At 39.2% G+C, this 16,562-nt stretch overlaps 2 protein-coding genes across 6 annotated transcripts; both read right to left on the bottom strand.

The window, feature by feature from the left end:
• Positions 1–448: 448 nt before the first annotated feature.
• On the bottom strand, positions 449–8,726 carry LOC136665715 (rano class II histocompatibility antigen, A beta chain-like). Of its 5 annotated transcripts, XM_066643403.1 has the most exons (6): positions 8,659–8,726; positions 8,092–8,358; positions 2,894–3,082; positions 1,020–1,133; positions 904–926; positions 449–786 (listed from the first exon to the last, which is right to left on the bottom strand). In XM_066643403.1, the coding sequence occupies exons 2-5, from the start codon at positions 8,345–8,347 to the stop codon at positions 916–918; spliced, it is 570 nt and encodes a 189-aa protein (XP_066499500.1). In that variant the 5' UTR covers positions 8,348–8,358; positions 8,659–8,726; the 3' UTR covers positions 449–786; positions 904–915. The 5 variants fall into 5 exon arrangements, with proteins under 5 accessions (XP_066499500.1, XP_066499499.1, XP_066499497.1 ...); XM_066643402.1 differs by having other exon boundaries at positions 449–926; XM_066643400.1 differs by having other exon boundaries at positions 449–1,133.
• Positions 8,727–10,448: 1,722 nt separating this feature from the next.
• Positions 10,449–15,349, bottom strand: LOC136665716 (H-2 class II histocompatibility antigen, A-Q alpha chain-like). Its single transcript, XM_066643406.1, has 4 exons — positions 15,268–15,349; positions 12,965–13,210; positions 11,951–12,235; positions 10,449–11,756 (listed from the first exon to the last, which is right to left on the bottom strand). Exons 1-4 carry the CDS (start codon positions 15,320–15,322, stop codon positions 11,635–11,637), a joined length of 708 nt encoding a protein of 235 aa, XP_066499503.1. The 5' UTR covers positions 15,323–15,349; the 3' UTR covers positions 10,449–11,634.
• Positions 15,350–16,562: the final 1,213 nt, after the last annotated feature.

Raw genomic sequence — 16,562 nt, 5'->3', positions numbered from 1 at the left:
TGGAATGAATATAAGCACTAGTGAGTAATCTCATTAATTATTTTAATAAGTACACATATTTATGTTAATGTTATGTTAACAGTTAGTGATTAAATAAGCTATGAACCAATGAAATTCTAAACTATCAATTAATATATTTTATTACTGATTTATCCTAACTTATTAATAACTAAATAATAGTTAATGCTCAATGAACAGTAAAGTGTAGGAAAATAATGAATAATTAATTTTTGTAAAGTGTTACCATAATATTTTCACCATATTCTAATTTTCTGAAATGCAGTAGTATATTGATGTATAACTAATTAATGTTACAACACTAAAACAACCAAAATAAAACAAAAAACAAACAAACAAAAAAATCTTTAGGCCCATTAAAAAGGAAAAGGTAAAATTATTCAGAAATCAAGACCAAGAGAAGAACTGTAATGTTAAACCAATTCTGACTTTAATTTAAATGTATTTCTTTGATGTCATCACACTTATCACATTGTATATTATTAATGGTCTCTTTTACAAAGTATATAGGAGGCTTCAGTGAAAGTCTTCCACCACAGCTATTACATAAATATCTAGCTATATGAATTATACTGACACAAATCTAACATGTTCACTCAGTCGTACATAAAAAACAAACAGAAAAATATTGAGCTCATTCTTTTACATTTTGAAGGATTTTTAAAAATAAGACATCTTCAAAATTAGTTCTGTAAACCCGATACCGGTAAAAGATTCCACTACTTCACATCTACAGGTAAATTTATTCCTCCACATCAGCCCGAGAACCTGCAGATATTCAAAAAATGCATAAGACCATATTTAACAGAAGGAACACAACATTTAATGCTACAGGAAGCCAGCTCATGGATTCAAAAAGAAATAGTATACTACTGTGCAACATACCATCTCTTTATTTTACAGGACCCCTGTGGAAAAAATCAATAATCATATGGTAAATTAAATTAACACATGAACCTTCCAGATTAATGAATATCAGTTAAACTCTGATCTCCACCCACCTGAGGATTTCTTCTTGTAGTAGATGAATCCAGCAGCTGAGAGGATGATCCCCAGCACCAGCCCCGACGCTCCGATAGCGATCTTATTCCTCTCAGACTCAGGAAGAGAAGGATCTGAGAGACAGAAGGACTTTTTTTTAAAGAAAAGCTTTGTTTTAGTAATATTAAGAACCTACAATGAAAAATGTGGTTTTATTATTTAAAACAATGGTAACACTATAAAACTGGTGCACAAATAAGCATATATTAATACATAATTAATGACTTCTACATAGTGAATTCATAGCTAAATTAATTCTGGAAGTAGTAGGAAATAATGAAGCATATACATTAATGACCAAGCGCGTCTATTATTAAACAGATATTAATAATGGTAAATTTTAAGTAACAACATCCAGTTAATTCATTCTTTTTATTTAACACTTTGACTTGACGTATTAATTAATATTCTTTGCATAATGAAGGATCTTTATGAATGCTATGTGTGTTTTTTGTGTACATTTATTTTTGCACTGATGTAGAAAAATTACGGTCCTGGGTCATCAGCAGTCAGTAAGATCATTATGCTTTAAGAGTTTTGGAACTATTTTCATGATGTCACCAGATGATAGGGGTGCTTCTGGCCTCATTAATTACCATAATTAATTAACTTACATCTCTTTTCACAGGACTACTAATACATTTCCCATGTGTTTTAGACTTTTTGGTTATGCTTACTGAGAGGTCTATGTTGATGTTTGTTTTCTCGTGAACCTGGATTTTCTCGTTTTGTCTCTGCCTTCAGGATTTACACTTTCTACTTTTTTTCTTGTGCTATGACCTTGGAATGTTTACTCATTTTTGCTCTGTAAATTCCCTGAACATAAAAGCCTTTTGGTTGCTTATAACCTGCAGCCGGCTGGATATTAATGAAGTTATACACAGGACAGCAGCCACTGTCACAGAAATGTATAATTACATCTTAACTGTGGGTAGCATCATAAGTTATTGATTAAGCAATTTTTTTTTCACTAACATGGCTTTCAGTAGCACTTCTAAAGTCAAGAACAATCTGAAAAAAAATTGTCTGAAATGGCGCTCTTGTCATTGTTATACACCAAATATTATTTGGCTGATGGACAGTTCTCAGCATGGCAGTGATACTTTTAAAACACTGATAGTTTATGAAGGTTTATATCAGTGGTTCCCGTCCCTGGTCCCTCTGCCCTGCACTTTTAACTGTTTTCCCTGTTTTGAACACACACCTGGTCCAACCAGCTCATTACCAGAATTGGGAATCTGTGGGTTAGTGGATGACTGACACAAATTCAGCATGGGGAAAAAATGAGCTACAATTTCTACCTGTACACCAGAAATTTACCAACAAGGTAGATGTGTAAAATGGAAACCAGACTAGAACTAAGATAGTATACGAAATAGTACCACCTGATTCAGAAAATGTTACATTTCAATATGAGTTTATGAGTATGCTGTGGGTTTATGCACAATTTTAAATAGAAATAATTCTCTGTATCCATTTTTTCATTTTTCTTTTTTTTATGTTTTATTTTTGAAAGTAACATATGAATGATACTATATGACACACTGGGACCAAATTTAGAGCTATTTTTGTTAAACAGTAATACACTTGTGTGTTTTTTATTGTCTTTTTTTCTATTATTGTACTGTATTTGGGTGTAGGTAATTTAAGAAATGGGTTAATTAATGTAGCATCCCTAAAGTCAAGAGTAGCCTCTGGAAAATAGTCCTAAACTCATAATCGTAGTAAACACTACTGATGATCCAGGACTGTAATTTCTCCTACATCAGAGCTAAACTATATGTAACTCACATAGCATCCGAATTATCCGAATTATCTGGTGCCTTATCCTCACCCCAGTTGTAGGTCATAGGTTTTGAGAAGCTGGCGTGCTCCACCACACAGGAGATCCTCTCTCCAGATCTGGGGGTGTACTCCAGGTGAGAGTGGACCTGGTAGTACCAGTCTCCATCAGCCAACTCCTCAGTGGAGATCACATCAGAGGTCACTTTTTTCCCGTCTCTCTGCCAGTACACATCGATGGCTGCAGGGTAGAAGTGATACGCGCTGCACATCAACATGGCCGTGTGTCCACCACTGTATTGCTTTTCTGACCTGAGACGGATCTTGGGTTCCACCACAGTGAAAATTTTAATATTTTATTACTGCATTCATGAATAACAACCACAACAACAACAACAACAATAATAATAATAATAATAATAATAATAATAACAATAATAATAATAATAATAATTAATAATAATAATAACCCATTGCATCACACAACTAATACTGATGAAAGATTCAGTTTACCATAGACCCTTATTATGTGTATACACTCAGGCAAAAAAAGTAGGGGGGGCAAGCACCAATTGGCAAAACATTAAGTTTTTCATGTTCTTAACAACACATAATTGAACAAACAGATAAAGTCACTGAATATGAGACAGTTTTTCTCTATAATTTCTTTAAAATCTGAAGTTTTGCAGGAAAACCGAGAAGGCCTGCGCTGCAAAACCAAACATCCATAGGATCTGGTCCATCATCATGCTTTTCATTGGATTAAACTAAAAATGACTCCTCACAGTGGGAGACACAACCTAACGCTAAACCTAAGCCTAACCCTAACCTCCTACGTGGGTGAAGTTGGATGTTGTCGGACTTTTTCTGGGTTTGCAGTGATGAGTAGTTGTGTGGGTGAAATCTGCAGACTATGGGTGTGTCACAAACCCTAGTGAGCTGACTAGGTAGGCACTGACTCCATAGACAGCTGTTTATGTAAACAGCGCTCTAACGGTCGTCCGTCCTCATGAGGCAGATTATTGAGACTGTAGCTTGTGGGCTTGGGTTTTAAAGGGACAGTAACGTTGCTAAATATACGAAGAAAGTTCGGGGGTTTTCAATGCTTTATTTACAGATACAGATGTCTGGGGATTAGTTTAAAAAACATTAGAATTTTACTTTAATTCATTTATTATTGTGCAAAATATGTCTTCTGCATGTAACTCAACTATGGCAGTGAACACACATTAATGCACTAGAGGCGGTGAGCAGTGCTTAATTTGTAAATCACGAGGTAAGGGCACACGGAGACTGGGCTGATCCAGGGAGTGCACATGAAGTGTGAAAGGAACGCAAAAAATCAAAAAGTTAATTCAAAGTTGTTGTTTTTTTTTGTTTTGTTTTTTTAGTATTTATTTAATAAAATTAGTTCAGACCTTATTGTGGTAGCAGTAAAAAAAACAAAAACAAAAAACAACACTGACTGACGTTTGATAAAGTCCACATTGTCACACTGTGGAACACCCATACCTCTCAGTAAGAGCTTTTAGCGGATTAATGAGCTGCATCCGTTCTCACTGAACCTGAACTCACTGGGAGAAGAACCACTGTTCCGGCCTCAAGCTGAATAGAAGATTCTGATTGGTTGTGCTGAGGAGTGTGACTCTCCAGTTCACACAGTTTAAGGGACAGTGGGTTCCTTTTAATCCGAGCCTGCTTTTAATAAGCGACTGAACTCAATTATACACCTGAGAACAGTGCTGGATCCAGGTGAATAGGTTCTGGAACACATGCACTACAAATCTGAGAGGTGCCGGATCTTGTTTCAGGCAGGATCTGGCTCAAATTAAACACTGACAGTGAGCACACACACCTGGAGTTATAACCATATACAGCACGTACAATCAATGTGAAATGATCATTGGGTAACATTAAATATAGAAACATTGCTAGTTTAGAATGAGTAATGTCTGCATTGTGTAGTCACTAATCTGACACAGTTTCACCTTTAAGTTTTCTCCACCAATGAGAAGCCATTTTCCGACATATCTGCCAATGAAAGATAAGCGATAAAAGATAATTTACAGAAACACCTTTCCTTGCAGTTGGACTGTATTATGTGTGGTATGTGGTGGTGGTGGGGGGCATGTTTAAAAAATTCAGATGTCTTAGTAGACAGCATAATGAGGTGTGTATGAATTGGGACAGCCTACGTGTCGGGAGCGCACACACTGTGACGTAAATTGCTCTCTAGTTAGACAGCTCACTTGATTTTGGTACACACCCCATGTTTTACGGCAGTGGTTCTCAAACCTTTTCTATCATTCCCCACCTCAGACGAAGGGGAATTTCCACACCCCACCTGTACCATAGCGCCCCAAAAACATGGTAATAAAATATACATGCAAGTTTATTTAAGTGACATCAACTTCTAAGTATAGTTTGTGCTATTTCTGCAATTCTGAGACATCTGGTTCTTAAGCAGGCTGCGGTTTTGATTTTCTGACTTTTTGCCTGATAACTGTTTTTGTCTTTTGAACATGTACTGTACTGATTTTGGGGTTTTGGAATATTTCTTCTGGTTTTGACCTAATAAACCTCCAACTAAGGTCAACCTCTTGCCCTCGGTGAATGATTTGTGACATCTACAGATCCGTAAACCGCGTTTATGAATGAATAGTAGTTACGGATGACTCAGCCAAATGCTAAACGGTACACATCATTTTGTTAATTAATAACGGTTCTAAGAACTGCAAGTGATTACTTACTGTGTCAAATTCGCACAACACTTGATACTGTTCATCTCCTAGCAACGGAGCTGCTGTGTGTCGCGCGGAGAGCTGTGTGGAGCAGGGAGATTTGTTCAGGTGCGTTACGGTTTTATTCACACATAAACCAAAGATTTTAATAATGTAGTGGACTAAAAAAGATATTTTACTTTGAAATGTAGTGGAGTTAAAGTAAAAAGTCACTCAAAATAGAAATACTTCAGTAAAGTACAGATACACAAAAAAGTACTTAAGTACAGTAACAAATTAAATTTATTTCATATCTGTCCACCACTGCTAACGAATGCTAGAAGAACATTAGATCAGCAAATTTTCACACCTCAGAACAATCAATAATCTTGACTTATATAAAAGTAGAATATAAAATAAATAATAAACAAATTGTAATAAATAATTTAAAAAACCTAACAGTTCTAAATAAGCCGCTTCCTGTTTTGCTCTCCTTACTGACCTCAAGCCCAGAGCTGGTAAAAACCAATTTTATAAACAGTGAAGCTGATGATTAGAGCAGAATTATATTTGAACAGGCGCATTAACCAAGGCTGAAAGAAAGGTCAGTGTACACAATGAAAGAATGACTAAGTCTAACATCCATGCTGCACTCACAAGGATAATTAGAACAGACAGTAATGTAAATCCAAAATATACAAAATCAAGAATAAAAACACCTCATATATTTCAATAAAAACGTACATAAGAAAAAAAAAACGATAAGACAAAAATAAAACCAATTCATTTATTGTCTGTAACCCTTATCCAGTTCAGGGTCGTGGTGGGTCCAGAGTCTACCCAGAATCACAGGGTGCAAGGTGGGAACAAACCCTGGAGGGGGCGCCAGTCCTTCACAGGGCAACACACACACACACACATTCTCTCACACACTCACACCTGCAGACACATTGTTTGAGTCACCAATCTACCTACCAACTTTTATTTTAACTGCTCAAGAACAGGTCATCGTTCAGACGGACCAATGAAGTGAAAGTAGTGCTTTAAGCCTGCCCACACTTCAAAATCAAAATAATGAATAATATATTCATTTTGGAGACAGAAACGAATGTCTTGGTGTGTTCAAATGGAAAATGAATAAACAAGCCATTTTTTCGTTTTTCTCATTCTACATTCAGTCTAAGAATCAAACTAATTAAATGTACAGGGACCTAAGAAGACCGACCTTATCTGACGCACTGCCAAAACGTGTTAATCTCTGTGGCGCATTTTCAAAATAAAAGTTTGCAAAAAAAATTCTAGCGAGGGTAAAGAGCTGGTCCTGTGTTCCACGACCGGGGCGGAATCCGCATTGTTCCTCCTGAATCTGATGTTCAACTATCAGTCTGACTCTCTTCTCCAGTACCCCCCGCATAGACATTACCGGGGAGGCTGAGGAGTGTGATCCCCCTATAGTTGGAGCACACCCTCCGGTCCCCCTTCTTAAAAAGGGGAACCACCACCCCAGTCTGCCAGTCCAGAGGCACTGCCCCTGATGTCCACGCGATGTTGTAGAGACGTGTCAGTCAGGACAGCCCCACAACATCCAGAGCCTTGAGGAGCTCAGGGCGGACATCATCCACCCCCGGGGCCCTACTGCCAAAGAGTTTTCTGACCACCTCAGCCACCTCGGCCCGGGTGATAGATGAGCCCTGATAGAGGAGCTGGAAGCAGTGGCTGGGGAGAGGGAGGTCTGGGTTTCTTTGCTCCAACTGCTTCCCCCGCAACCCGGACCCGAATGTCCCTGTTCTCTTGTTTTTTTGCCTCATTTTCTCCTTGTTCTCTTGTGATTTGATTAGGTTTCCTGCTCCTTTTGTCTCTTTAGCCACACCCCTTCACCTGTGAGCCCTCAGTGTGAGGCAACCCCTTACTTGTTCCCTTTATAAGCTCTGTCTTTGTGTTTGTACGTTGGCGTTCATTGTATTGTAATGAATTATGTTGACCTAGTGTGTGTGTTTGTGTGTTCACTGCCATGGGTCGTGAACTTTCCTTATACTGCAGTGCAATGACAATAAAATCATGTTTCACATTTTCATGTATTCCCTGTTCATTAAATCAGTAAATTATATTAATATATTAGTAACATATTAGTTTAAAATCCAATCAAATTTGTACCACATACTTTTATTTTGTCAGCTCTTTAACCCTATAACCAAGTGTAAAATACACCATTCAGCAGAACCGATCAGAGCTTAATAAAATATACCACAGATCTGTAAATAATAATAGTAGTGTTTACAGTTAACCTTTAAAAGTGAATAAATTTGCTTTCTTCAGATTATTTTGTTATATATATGCACCAATTTTGTCTTCCTTACTGAACATTGGTTTCATTATTAATACTGATGAACATCTAAGTTTGTGATGAATTAGCTTATATTTCACATTTGTAGAAAGTGTTGGTAATGCATTGTATAAACACTTTATATCTGTACTTTTAAAACCACAGAGAAATTTTCTTTTGATCTGAACACACTGCTGTGTCACGTACCTGTTTTATCCAGAATAGTAGAGGTTAATATTGGTATGTTGCCTTTGCAGTATCTCTCCAGTCCAGCTCTCTCCTGCTCTAAGTGGAGGCTGTTCCAGTTCTCCGCAGTCCTCACTCCATACTCAGTGAAGCCTACAAACTTCCCCACAGTGCTGTTAAACTGCACCCATAAACCCTTATTGAAATAAAATGTATCAATGGATTCCACATCAGTCAGATCCGATGAACTCCAGATGCATTCTCCTACTCTGTACATGTCCTAGCCGTCTGGACATTAAAAGAAAAAGAAAAACATAGTTTTTAGTGTCTAACAGTGTCAAATATAATAATAAATACATTAGAAATGCCTTCAACATCAAACTTTAATTGGTATTAACATTAATTTAATTTAACATTAAAATTAATTTTGGAGCAGTTTGTGTGTCATCTTTGACTTACACGTCAAGTAACAAGAGGTTAATACTTAGTGTGTGAAATAATATGTGCTCCAACTTCTACTGTATAATTACAGACTGAAACCAAGACAAGAGAAAATCTTTTTAAATCCATTGGAAAACCTAAACACACCTGTTCTGACCAGTCAGGAGTCAGGAGAAGGAGCAGCTGCACATTCAGGATCATTTCTGTCTCAATCTGTGTCTGACAACTGAGAGAGTTTCAGTGACTGAGAGAGTTCATACACACAGTTCGGTTCACCAATCAATCACAGACTGATACACCCCTCCATCACCTGTTACTAGGCAGAGGCAGAAATGCATCTCTAGTTAAAAGATGTTAAGTCTTTGAACACATCATTTATTTAAAGCCTGCTAGACTAATGTCCTGCTCCTGTGGCTCACTGCTGCACTTTTCTGGACTCTTTTCTGGTGTTTGTTCCTGTTGATAAAAAGAGTTTTGAATTTTGCCAGTGCAATAATGACCATTCATTTGTTTCATTTATTCATTCATTCATTCATTCATTCATTCATTATCTGTAACCGTTTATCCAGTTCAGGGTCGCGGTGGGTCCAGAGCCTACCTGGAATCATTGGGCGCAAGGCGAGAATACACCTCAAAAACCAAAATACCAAAAACTAAAAATACTAAAAAAATACTATCACTTACACACACTCACATACACTCAAACAGTCATACCTGTAAACTTTACATTGTACAAGTTTTATGTTAAAGTACTGGGTGCAGAATTTATGTGCAGTAGTGGCAAAGTGACAAGGGCAAGTGAGAAAAGATCCTGAAGATGAAGTATTTGGAGAGTTTAAGTTCAGAGGATGGAGTGTATAGTTTGTATTGTGTTATACATAAATAATTTTAAATTGCAGAAAAAATAAATAAGAGATCAGAAGATATAGTGTTTTGTGTAAGAGTAATGTCAACCGTTCAGGAGTGTGATGGCATGTAGGAAGAAGCTTCTCTGTAGCCTGGTTTTCCTGATACTCATTTGGCTAAAGCGCCAGCCTGAGGGAAGGTGCTGGAACAGCTGGTGTTCATGGTGTGAGGGATCGGAGATGATTTTCTCAGCACACTTTTGGTTCTGGAGCTGTGCAGATCCAGCAGTGTGGACAGCTTAACACCAATGGTCTTCTCCGCAGACCTGATGATGCCCTGCAGTCTGTGAATGTCATGTTTGGTGGCTCAGCTGCCCCGCACTGTGATGGACATGGTGATGACACTCTATGATGACTGTGTAGAGCTGCACCATCAGCTCCTGGGGCAGGTTGAACTTCCCCAGCTGATACAGGAAGTACATCCTCTGCTGAGCTCGCTTGACAATGGAGCTGATGTCGTTGTCCCACTTCAGGTCCCTGGTGATCACTGTGCTCAGGAACTTGCAGGACTCCAGAGTCATCACTGTTCTGTCAAAGACGGTGAGTGCTGGCAGGGTTGAGGGGCTTCTCCTGAAGTCCACTATCATCTCCACTGTTTTAGCTGTGTTCAGCTCAAGATTGTTATGGCTGCTCCAGTGGACTTTTTACCAATAAATCTGAATCCTGTTTTTATTGTCATTGCACAGCTGTTATTTGAGCACAGCATTTAACCCATCCATGGCAGTGAAAACACTAGTGATTAGGGGCAGTGATCACAAAACACCCGGACCAGCGGGCAGCCACCTGGACACCCAGCAAGCAACTGAGGTGAGTTGAGAGATGGCACACCTCAGACCAGCATCTCTGCATCACTGGGATGTAAACAACAGCCCATACCAAGTTTTCAGCCTGAAAATTCCACTGCCGTAACATAACCTTTTTATTGTGAAAATTCTACACAACACTAACAAACTACACTTCAGAAGTTTGGAATCACTGTTGAAAAGTTTGGAACCACTTCGTTGCAGAAAAAAAGTATACACTTTATTATAATAGCACACACTAAAGATCTGGAGAATGTTACAATTCACGTACTATGCTATGTTCAAACTTAGATGGTGTTGCACAAATCAAAATATTTCATCCCTAACAGAAAACAACAAAAACAACCCTAGATTGATTTTTAACACTGTGTCCATACTGACTGGTAGCAATAAAGAAATCAAAACCATTATCCCATTATTTTTGTACTAATAATTTCATGACATTCTTTTGTGATAAAAACAGCATTGGGTTGAAAAGCCAAAATCAATCCAAACAGTGCAACAGGGAACATAAAACTCTGCTGATCTGTCTGATCAGATGCACAGAGCAGTGTTCAGCATGCTTGCTATAATCAACTTGTCCCTTGGCATTGGATACATACCTACATTTCTGAAATTAGCAGCCAACAAACAAATTATCAAAAAAAAAAAACACCCCCTTGACCCCCTTGAACTCACAAACTGCAGGCCAATATTTAACCTCACTTTTATTGCAAAGATTTTAGAAAAGGTAGTGTCACAGCATCTACACACCTACCTCCCAATAAATATATTTGCCCTCTCCTGGGTCAGATCCTATTTGTCTGACCACTATCAATTTATTTATCTGAATAATAAATGGGGCGGCACAGTGGTGCAGCAGGTAGTGTCTCTGTCACAGCTCCAGGCACCTGGAGGTTGTGGGTTTGAGTCCCACTTCGGGTGACTGTCTGTGAGGAGTGTGGTGTGTTCTCCCTGTGTCAGCGTGGGTTTCCTCCGGGTGACTGTCTGTGTGGTGTGTTCTCTAATATTTAATTTCACTGACACTAACATACTCAATATATATTCTTAATATTTAGATCTACATAATGAAAATTAATTCATATAATACTAAATATTTATAAGACAATTGAATTGAAACTTTTTAATGGAAATGTATGGGGAATGGTAAAAAAAGGTTTTTCATTTCAATACACAAGACTTCTCTTAAATTATCATCTGAAAATTATTCATCAGGCAGATTTCTGGACATTGGTAGCTGTGGATTAAACCAGGCCTCATGAGGCAGGAGAGAACGTGAAGACAAACAAATAAAATCCTGGATTATGACAAAAAGAATAATAAAAGTAAAATCATAAACGAGCTTTAATCTTTAGTCTTTAGTCTTTAATCTCTAGCAATGTTTTGAGTTTTCTGTAAAGTTTAGAGTCTGATTCTCAGTTACAGTGGTTTCCTTTGATGAGGAAGAAAGCTCCCACAGCGACTCCCAGCAGTCCTCCAGCCAACCCCACTCCACAGAACACAGACGCTCCAACACCGGGCAGCTCTACATCAACCTCTGTGAGACACACACACACACATCAGTTCAATATAATAAATATATCTACTACTAAAAACGGTTCAGTGTTTACAGTCTTTTTGTATATATTTTGTTTACAGCCATGAGCAGCATTCATTGTTATACTTGAAGAATCCTAACTGAAATCCATTAACAGACTTAATAATCAGTTAATAATCAGGTGTAACTCTCACCCCATGTTTTGGTCAGTGCTCTGTCCAGGGCTGTGTGCTGCACACTGCATGAGTAGATGTCCCCCTCCTCTGGAGTGAAGCTCAGGGTAGAGACCAGATTAAAGGTTCCATCCTCAGTGTTTGGGTAATATCTACTGAGACTGACTCCATCCGTCACATTCACATTGTTCCTGGTCCAGGACACTTCAATTTGTGAGGGGTAGAACCCAGTGATGTAACAGATGAGGGTGTTTTTAGAGCCCAGCTCCACATCCTCCTTGGAATAAATGGAGCTCTGAGGAGCATCTGTGAAAAACACATTTGTACATAAGTCATCAAAAATTACTGAAATTTCATAAAGTTAATTAGTTCCTTTCAGAAGAATTTAGAAATGGGTTTTAAAAAGCACATAATGAAAATAGCCAGAGACAGCAACTAATATACATTCTATAAATTATTAAAGTAAATTTGCTTTTCAGGGTGGCACGGTGGCGCAGCAGGTAGCGTCGCAGTCACACAGCTCCAGGGCCCTGGAGGTTGTGGGTTCGATTCCTGCTCCGGGTGACTGTCTGTGAGGAGTTGGTGTGTTCTCCCTGTGTCTGCGTGGGTTTCCTCCGGGTGACTGTCTGTAAGGAGTGTGGTGTGTTCTCTCTGTATCTGCGTGGGTTTCCTCCGGGTGACTGTCTGTAAGGAGTGTGGTGTGTTTTCTCTGTGTCTGCGTGGGTTTCCTCCGGGTGCTCTGGTTTCCTCCCACAGTCCAAAAACACACGTTGGTAGGTGGATTGACGACTTAAAAGTATCCGTAGGTGTGTGTGTGTGTTGCCCTGTGAAGGACTGGTGCCCCCTCCAGGGTGTGTTCCCGCCTTGCGCCCAATGATTCCAGGTAGGCTCTGGACCCACCGCGACCCTGAATTGGATAAGTGTTACAGATAATGAATGAATGAATTTGTTTTTCATTTTGAACTGACTCATGACCCAATGATAACAAGCATGTTTCTTTTACTTGGCATTAATCATATTACAGTGAGATTTTACCTTTTGGTTCTGCAGGGTAATTATAAGCTTTTGCACAATGACCCAAGGTGGCTCTGCAGACTTCTATATCATTAACAGCCTGCCCATAGGTTCCTTTTTCATAGGAGAACAGATCTGCGAACTGCGGCAGAGTCATCACTCCTTTCCCCAAACTGAAATCAGCGTGCCACACTTCTTCTCCATCGAGTCCAAAGATAACCAGGGGTTTGTCAGAGCATAGGGTTAATTTGGTGTCCCTGTGCACAACTAATGAGAAAAGGAAAGAGATCAATATGTTTCACACACACAAAAAAAATTATTGGACAGATAAGAAATACCAAGAAACCTGTCAGTGTTTTCTCTTTCAATATTGCAATTTATACTTATATCACAAAAGGGTTTTAACCCACACTGACGTTTTTGGTGTGTGTGTGTGTGTGTGTGTGTGTGTGTGTGTGTGTGTGTGTGTGTGTGTGTGTGTGTTTGAAAGAGAGGGAGTGTCTGAGAAGGATACAGAGAGAGAGAGAGCAGACAGTGGGTGAGAGACACTGCACTTTCTCCTGGACTACACAACGCTATTTGTTTTAGCTACTCTTCATCTATAACTCATTTTTACCTGCCATACACAGCTGAATATTCTATTTTATTTTAGACTATGTTTATTCCAGACAGGAAATAAGTCTTTGGCCTGAAGTTTAAGAGACACGTTAAGAGAACATTTCTCAGTGAGAGATCTCACAAAGTTTAAGTGTTTCACCGTCTACCGTCCACAACACTGCGGAAGATTCAGGAACTCCAGAGGAATCTCAGTCCGTGTCGGACAAGGCCAGACACCACGGCTGAATGAGCTTTGTGCACTGCATAAAAATGGAGAATCTGATAAATATAACCACACAGGTTCAGGAGGACTTCAGAACCCATCGTCACTGAACACAGTCGACCGAGGAAACAAGAAAGGCCTGCAGCCCGTATCTGTCCGTCTACGGTCATCATGAAGAGGACAATCAGGCGGCGGTGACCACAGACTGTCAAGCTGCTGAAGTCTTGTATCAAGTGAAAATGGGAAAAAAATCTCCTCGGTTTCCAAACAGAATATCAGTAAAAGGAAAGGTGATTGAACACAGTGGGGAACTCGCATCCATCCCAACTTTATATGAATTCTAAATGTGTTTATATTTACCAACAACGTTCTTTCTTCTTTAGTCATTGAATACATTTATAAAATGTCCCAACTTTTCCAACAACTGAGTTCATTCTTCTGTCTATAGATCTTTCTTTTATATGTATATATGTACAGGGGTTGGACAATGAAAGTGAAGCACCTGGTTTTAGACCACAGTAATTTATTAGTACGGTGTAGGGCCTCCTTTTGCGGCCGATACAGCGTCAGTTCGTCTTGGGAATGACATATACAAGTCCTGCACAGTGGTCAGAGGGATTTGAAGCCATTCTTCTTGCAGGATAGTGGCCAGGTCTCTACGTGATGCTGGTGGAGGAAAACGTTTCCTGACTCGCTCCTCCAAAACACCCCAAAGTGGCTCAATAATATTTAGATCTGGTGACTGTTGCAGGCCATGGGAGATGTTCAACTTCACTTTCATGTTCATCAAACCAGTCTTTCACCAGTCTTGCTGTGTGTATTGGTGCATTGTCGTCCTGATACACGGCACCGCCTTCAGGACACAATGTTTGAACCATTGGATGCACATGGTCTTACTGGTGCAATGTGAAGTTAATGAAGATCGTCCACCAGGCTGCTCCAGTTTAGCCATGAAACCTCCCACACTACAATGACAGATGTTTCACTTTCATTGTCCAACCCCTGTATAATATCACATATTAAATATGGTCAGCGAATACACAGTAAAGAATAGAGAGAAAAACATTGAATGTTCATGTAATTCATGCTTTAATTATTTATCACCCTTAAACCTAATGATTTTAATAATAAAAGAATTTAAATAATTATTTATAGAGTACTTTTCAAACATTAAGCAGCTCAAGATGCTTTACAGACTGGATGTCCTTTAAATAATTAAAAATAAGTACCTAATAAGAACTTAATTAATCAGTACTGAAGATGAATCCATATATTCAATTATATATATCTAATATCTGAATCTATAATTGTGACTGCACTCTGGAACACAGAGAGATAATGTAAGCTTAACAGTAGCAAGACCATTTATTGCTTTAAATGCCAAGAAAAATCACTTAAAAATGTATTGTAAAAGATACAGGCATCCAAATCAGTCAGAAGTACTGTAATAATATTCCAGAATTTCAGTTCATTACTGAGCACAGAAACATCCACATATTCTCACCTTTAGCTTCAGCAGGAAGCAGAGCTGCGCAGATGAGGATTAAACACAGCTTCATTGTGATCAGTGCAGAGGACACACACTCACACAGGAGAGAGTCCAAACTGAACTCAGTCTCTCTGTGTCTCTCTCTCTAACTCACACAGCTCAGGATCATCAGCCAATAGGAGATTTACTTTCACTCTGACTCTGCAGTCTCTGGGTGAAGTTAGTTATCAGCTTCTTTGACCCCCTACTCTCAGCAGGACGGCTGCACAGAACGTTTACTCACATTATTGTTCTCCTTTTTTTTTTTAGAGTAAGCGTTACATTTCCTTTAGTATTACATTACAGTATTTTCTTAAGTATTACCACAAACTTCACTTTTCATTTATACACATTATTTGATGTCTACTGCTATTAACATTGAACTTTGCATGATGAATTGATTGAAATAATTAGAATAAAATGTTTTTGTTTTCTTAGGATTGCTAATCATTATTCTCTTGAATTCAAGATAACAGATGTTGTTCCCTAGTAATAACAAAAGTTGTTTTCTCAAGATCAGTGTCATCATTTGAACAACCCACCCACAGGACACCTGCTGGACCCAATAAAGTCTACAGGTCAGTTGATGATGGGACTGCACTACATCACCCTTACAGCCCTGAGACATACGCAAGGATTGTGTTTGTGGATTTCTGCTCAGCACTCAACACTAGCGTCCCAGAAACCATCTCCTCCAAACTCTCCCAGCTCAGTTTCTCCCACCATCTAATGGGTGATCGCCAGCTTCCTGAGCGGCAGGGAACAGCATGAGCGGCTGGGGGAGGTCACTTCCAGTACACTGACAGTAAGCACAGGCGCTCCTCAAAGGTGTGTGGTCTCCCTACTGCTCTTCTCTCTCTCTCTACACCAGCGACTGCACTTCCAAAGACCCAGCTGTTCGCACATGAGATGACAACTCTGACTCGTCCAAGAGGGTGATGAGTCTGCGTATCAACAGGAGCCTGGAAGGCTGGTGCAGTCAGAACACCTTTGAGTCGTAAACGCTCAAGACTGTGTAGATGGCAGTGGACTTTTTAAGAGAACACCCTCAGCGCTGGTCCTGTTTACAATGTCCAACAGCCCTGTGGAGTCCTTCAAGGACTGGGGACTCATCATTCCCAAGACCAAGCACCAGGAGCTGCTGGTGCAGTTTAACAGCAGTCACTGACTCCATCCAATGTACAACCATCATGGTGTGGTTCAGAACAGCCAGGAAACAGGACAGGAACAGAGCACAGCGAACAGTAAATACAGCAGAAAAACAAACACCT

This window comes from Hoplias malabaricus, chromosome 14 (assembly GCF_029633855.1).
Source record: "Hoplias malabaricus isolate fHopMal1 chromosome 14, fHopMal1.hap1, whole genome shotgun sequence".
In the NCBI taxonomy this organism is placed as follows: Eukaryota; Metazoa; Chordata; class Actinopteri; order Characiformes; family Erythrinidae; genus Hoplias; species Hoplias malabaricus.
The sequence above is the reverse complement of the archived record's forward strand: the minus strand, read 5'-3'. Positions and strand labels throughout refer to the sequence as shown.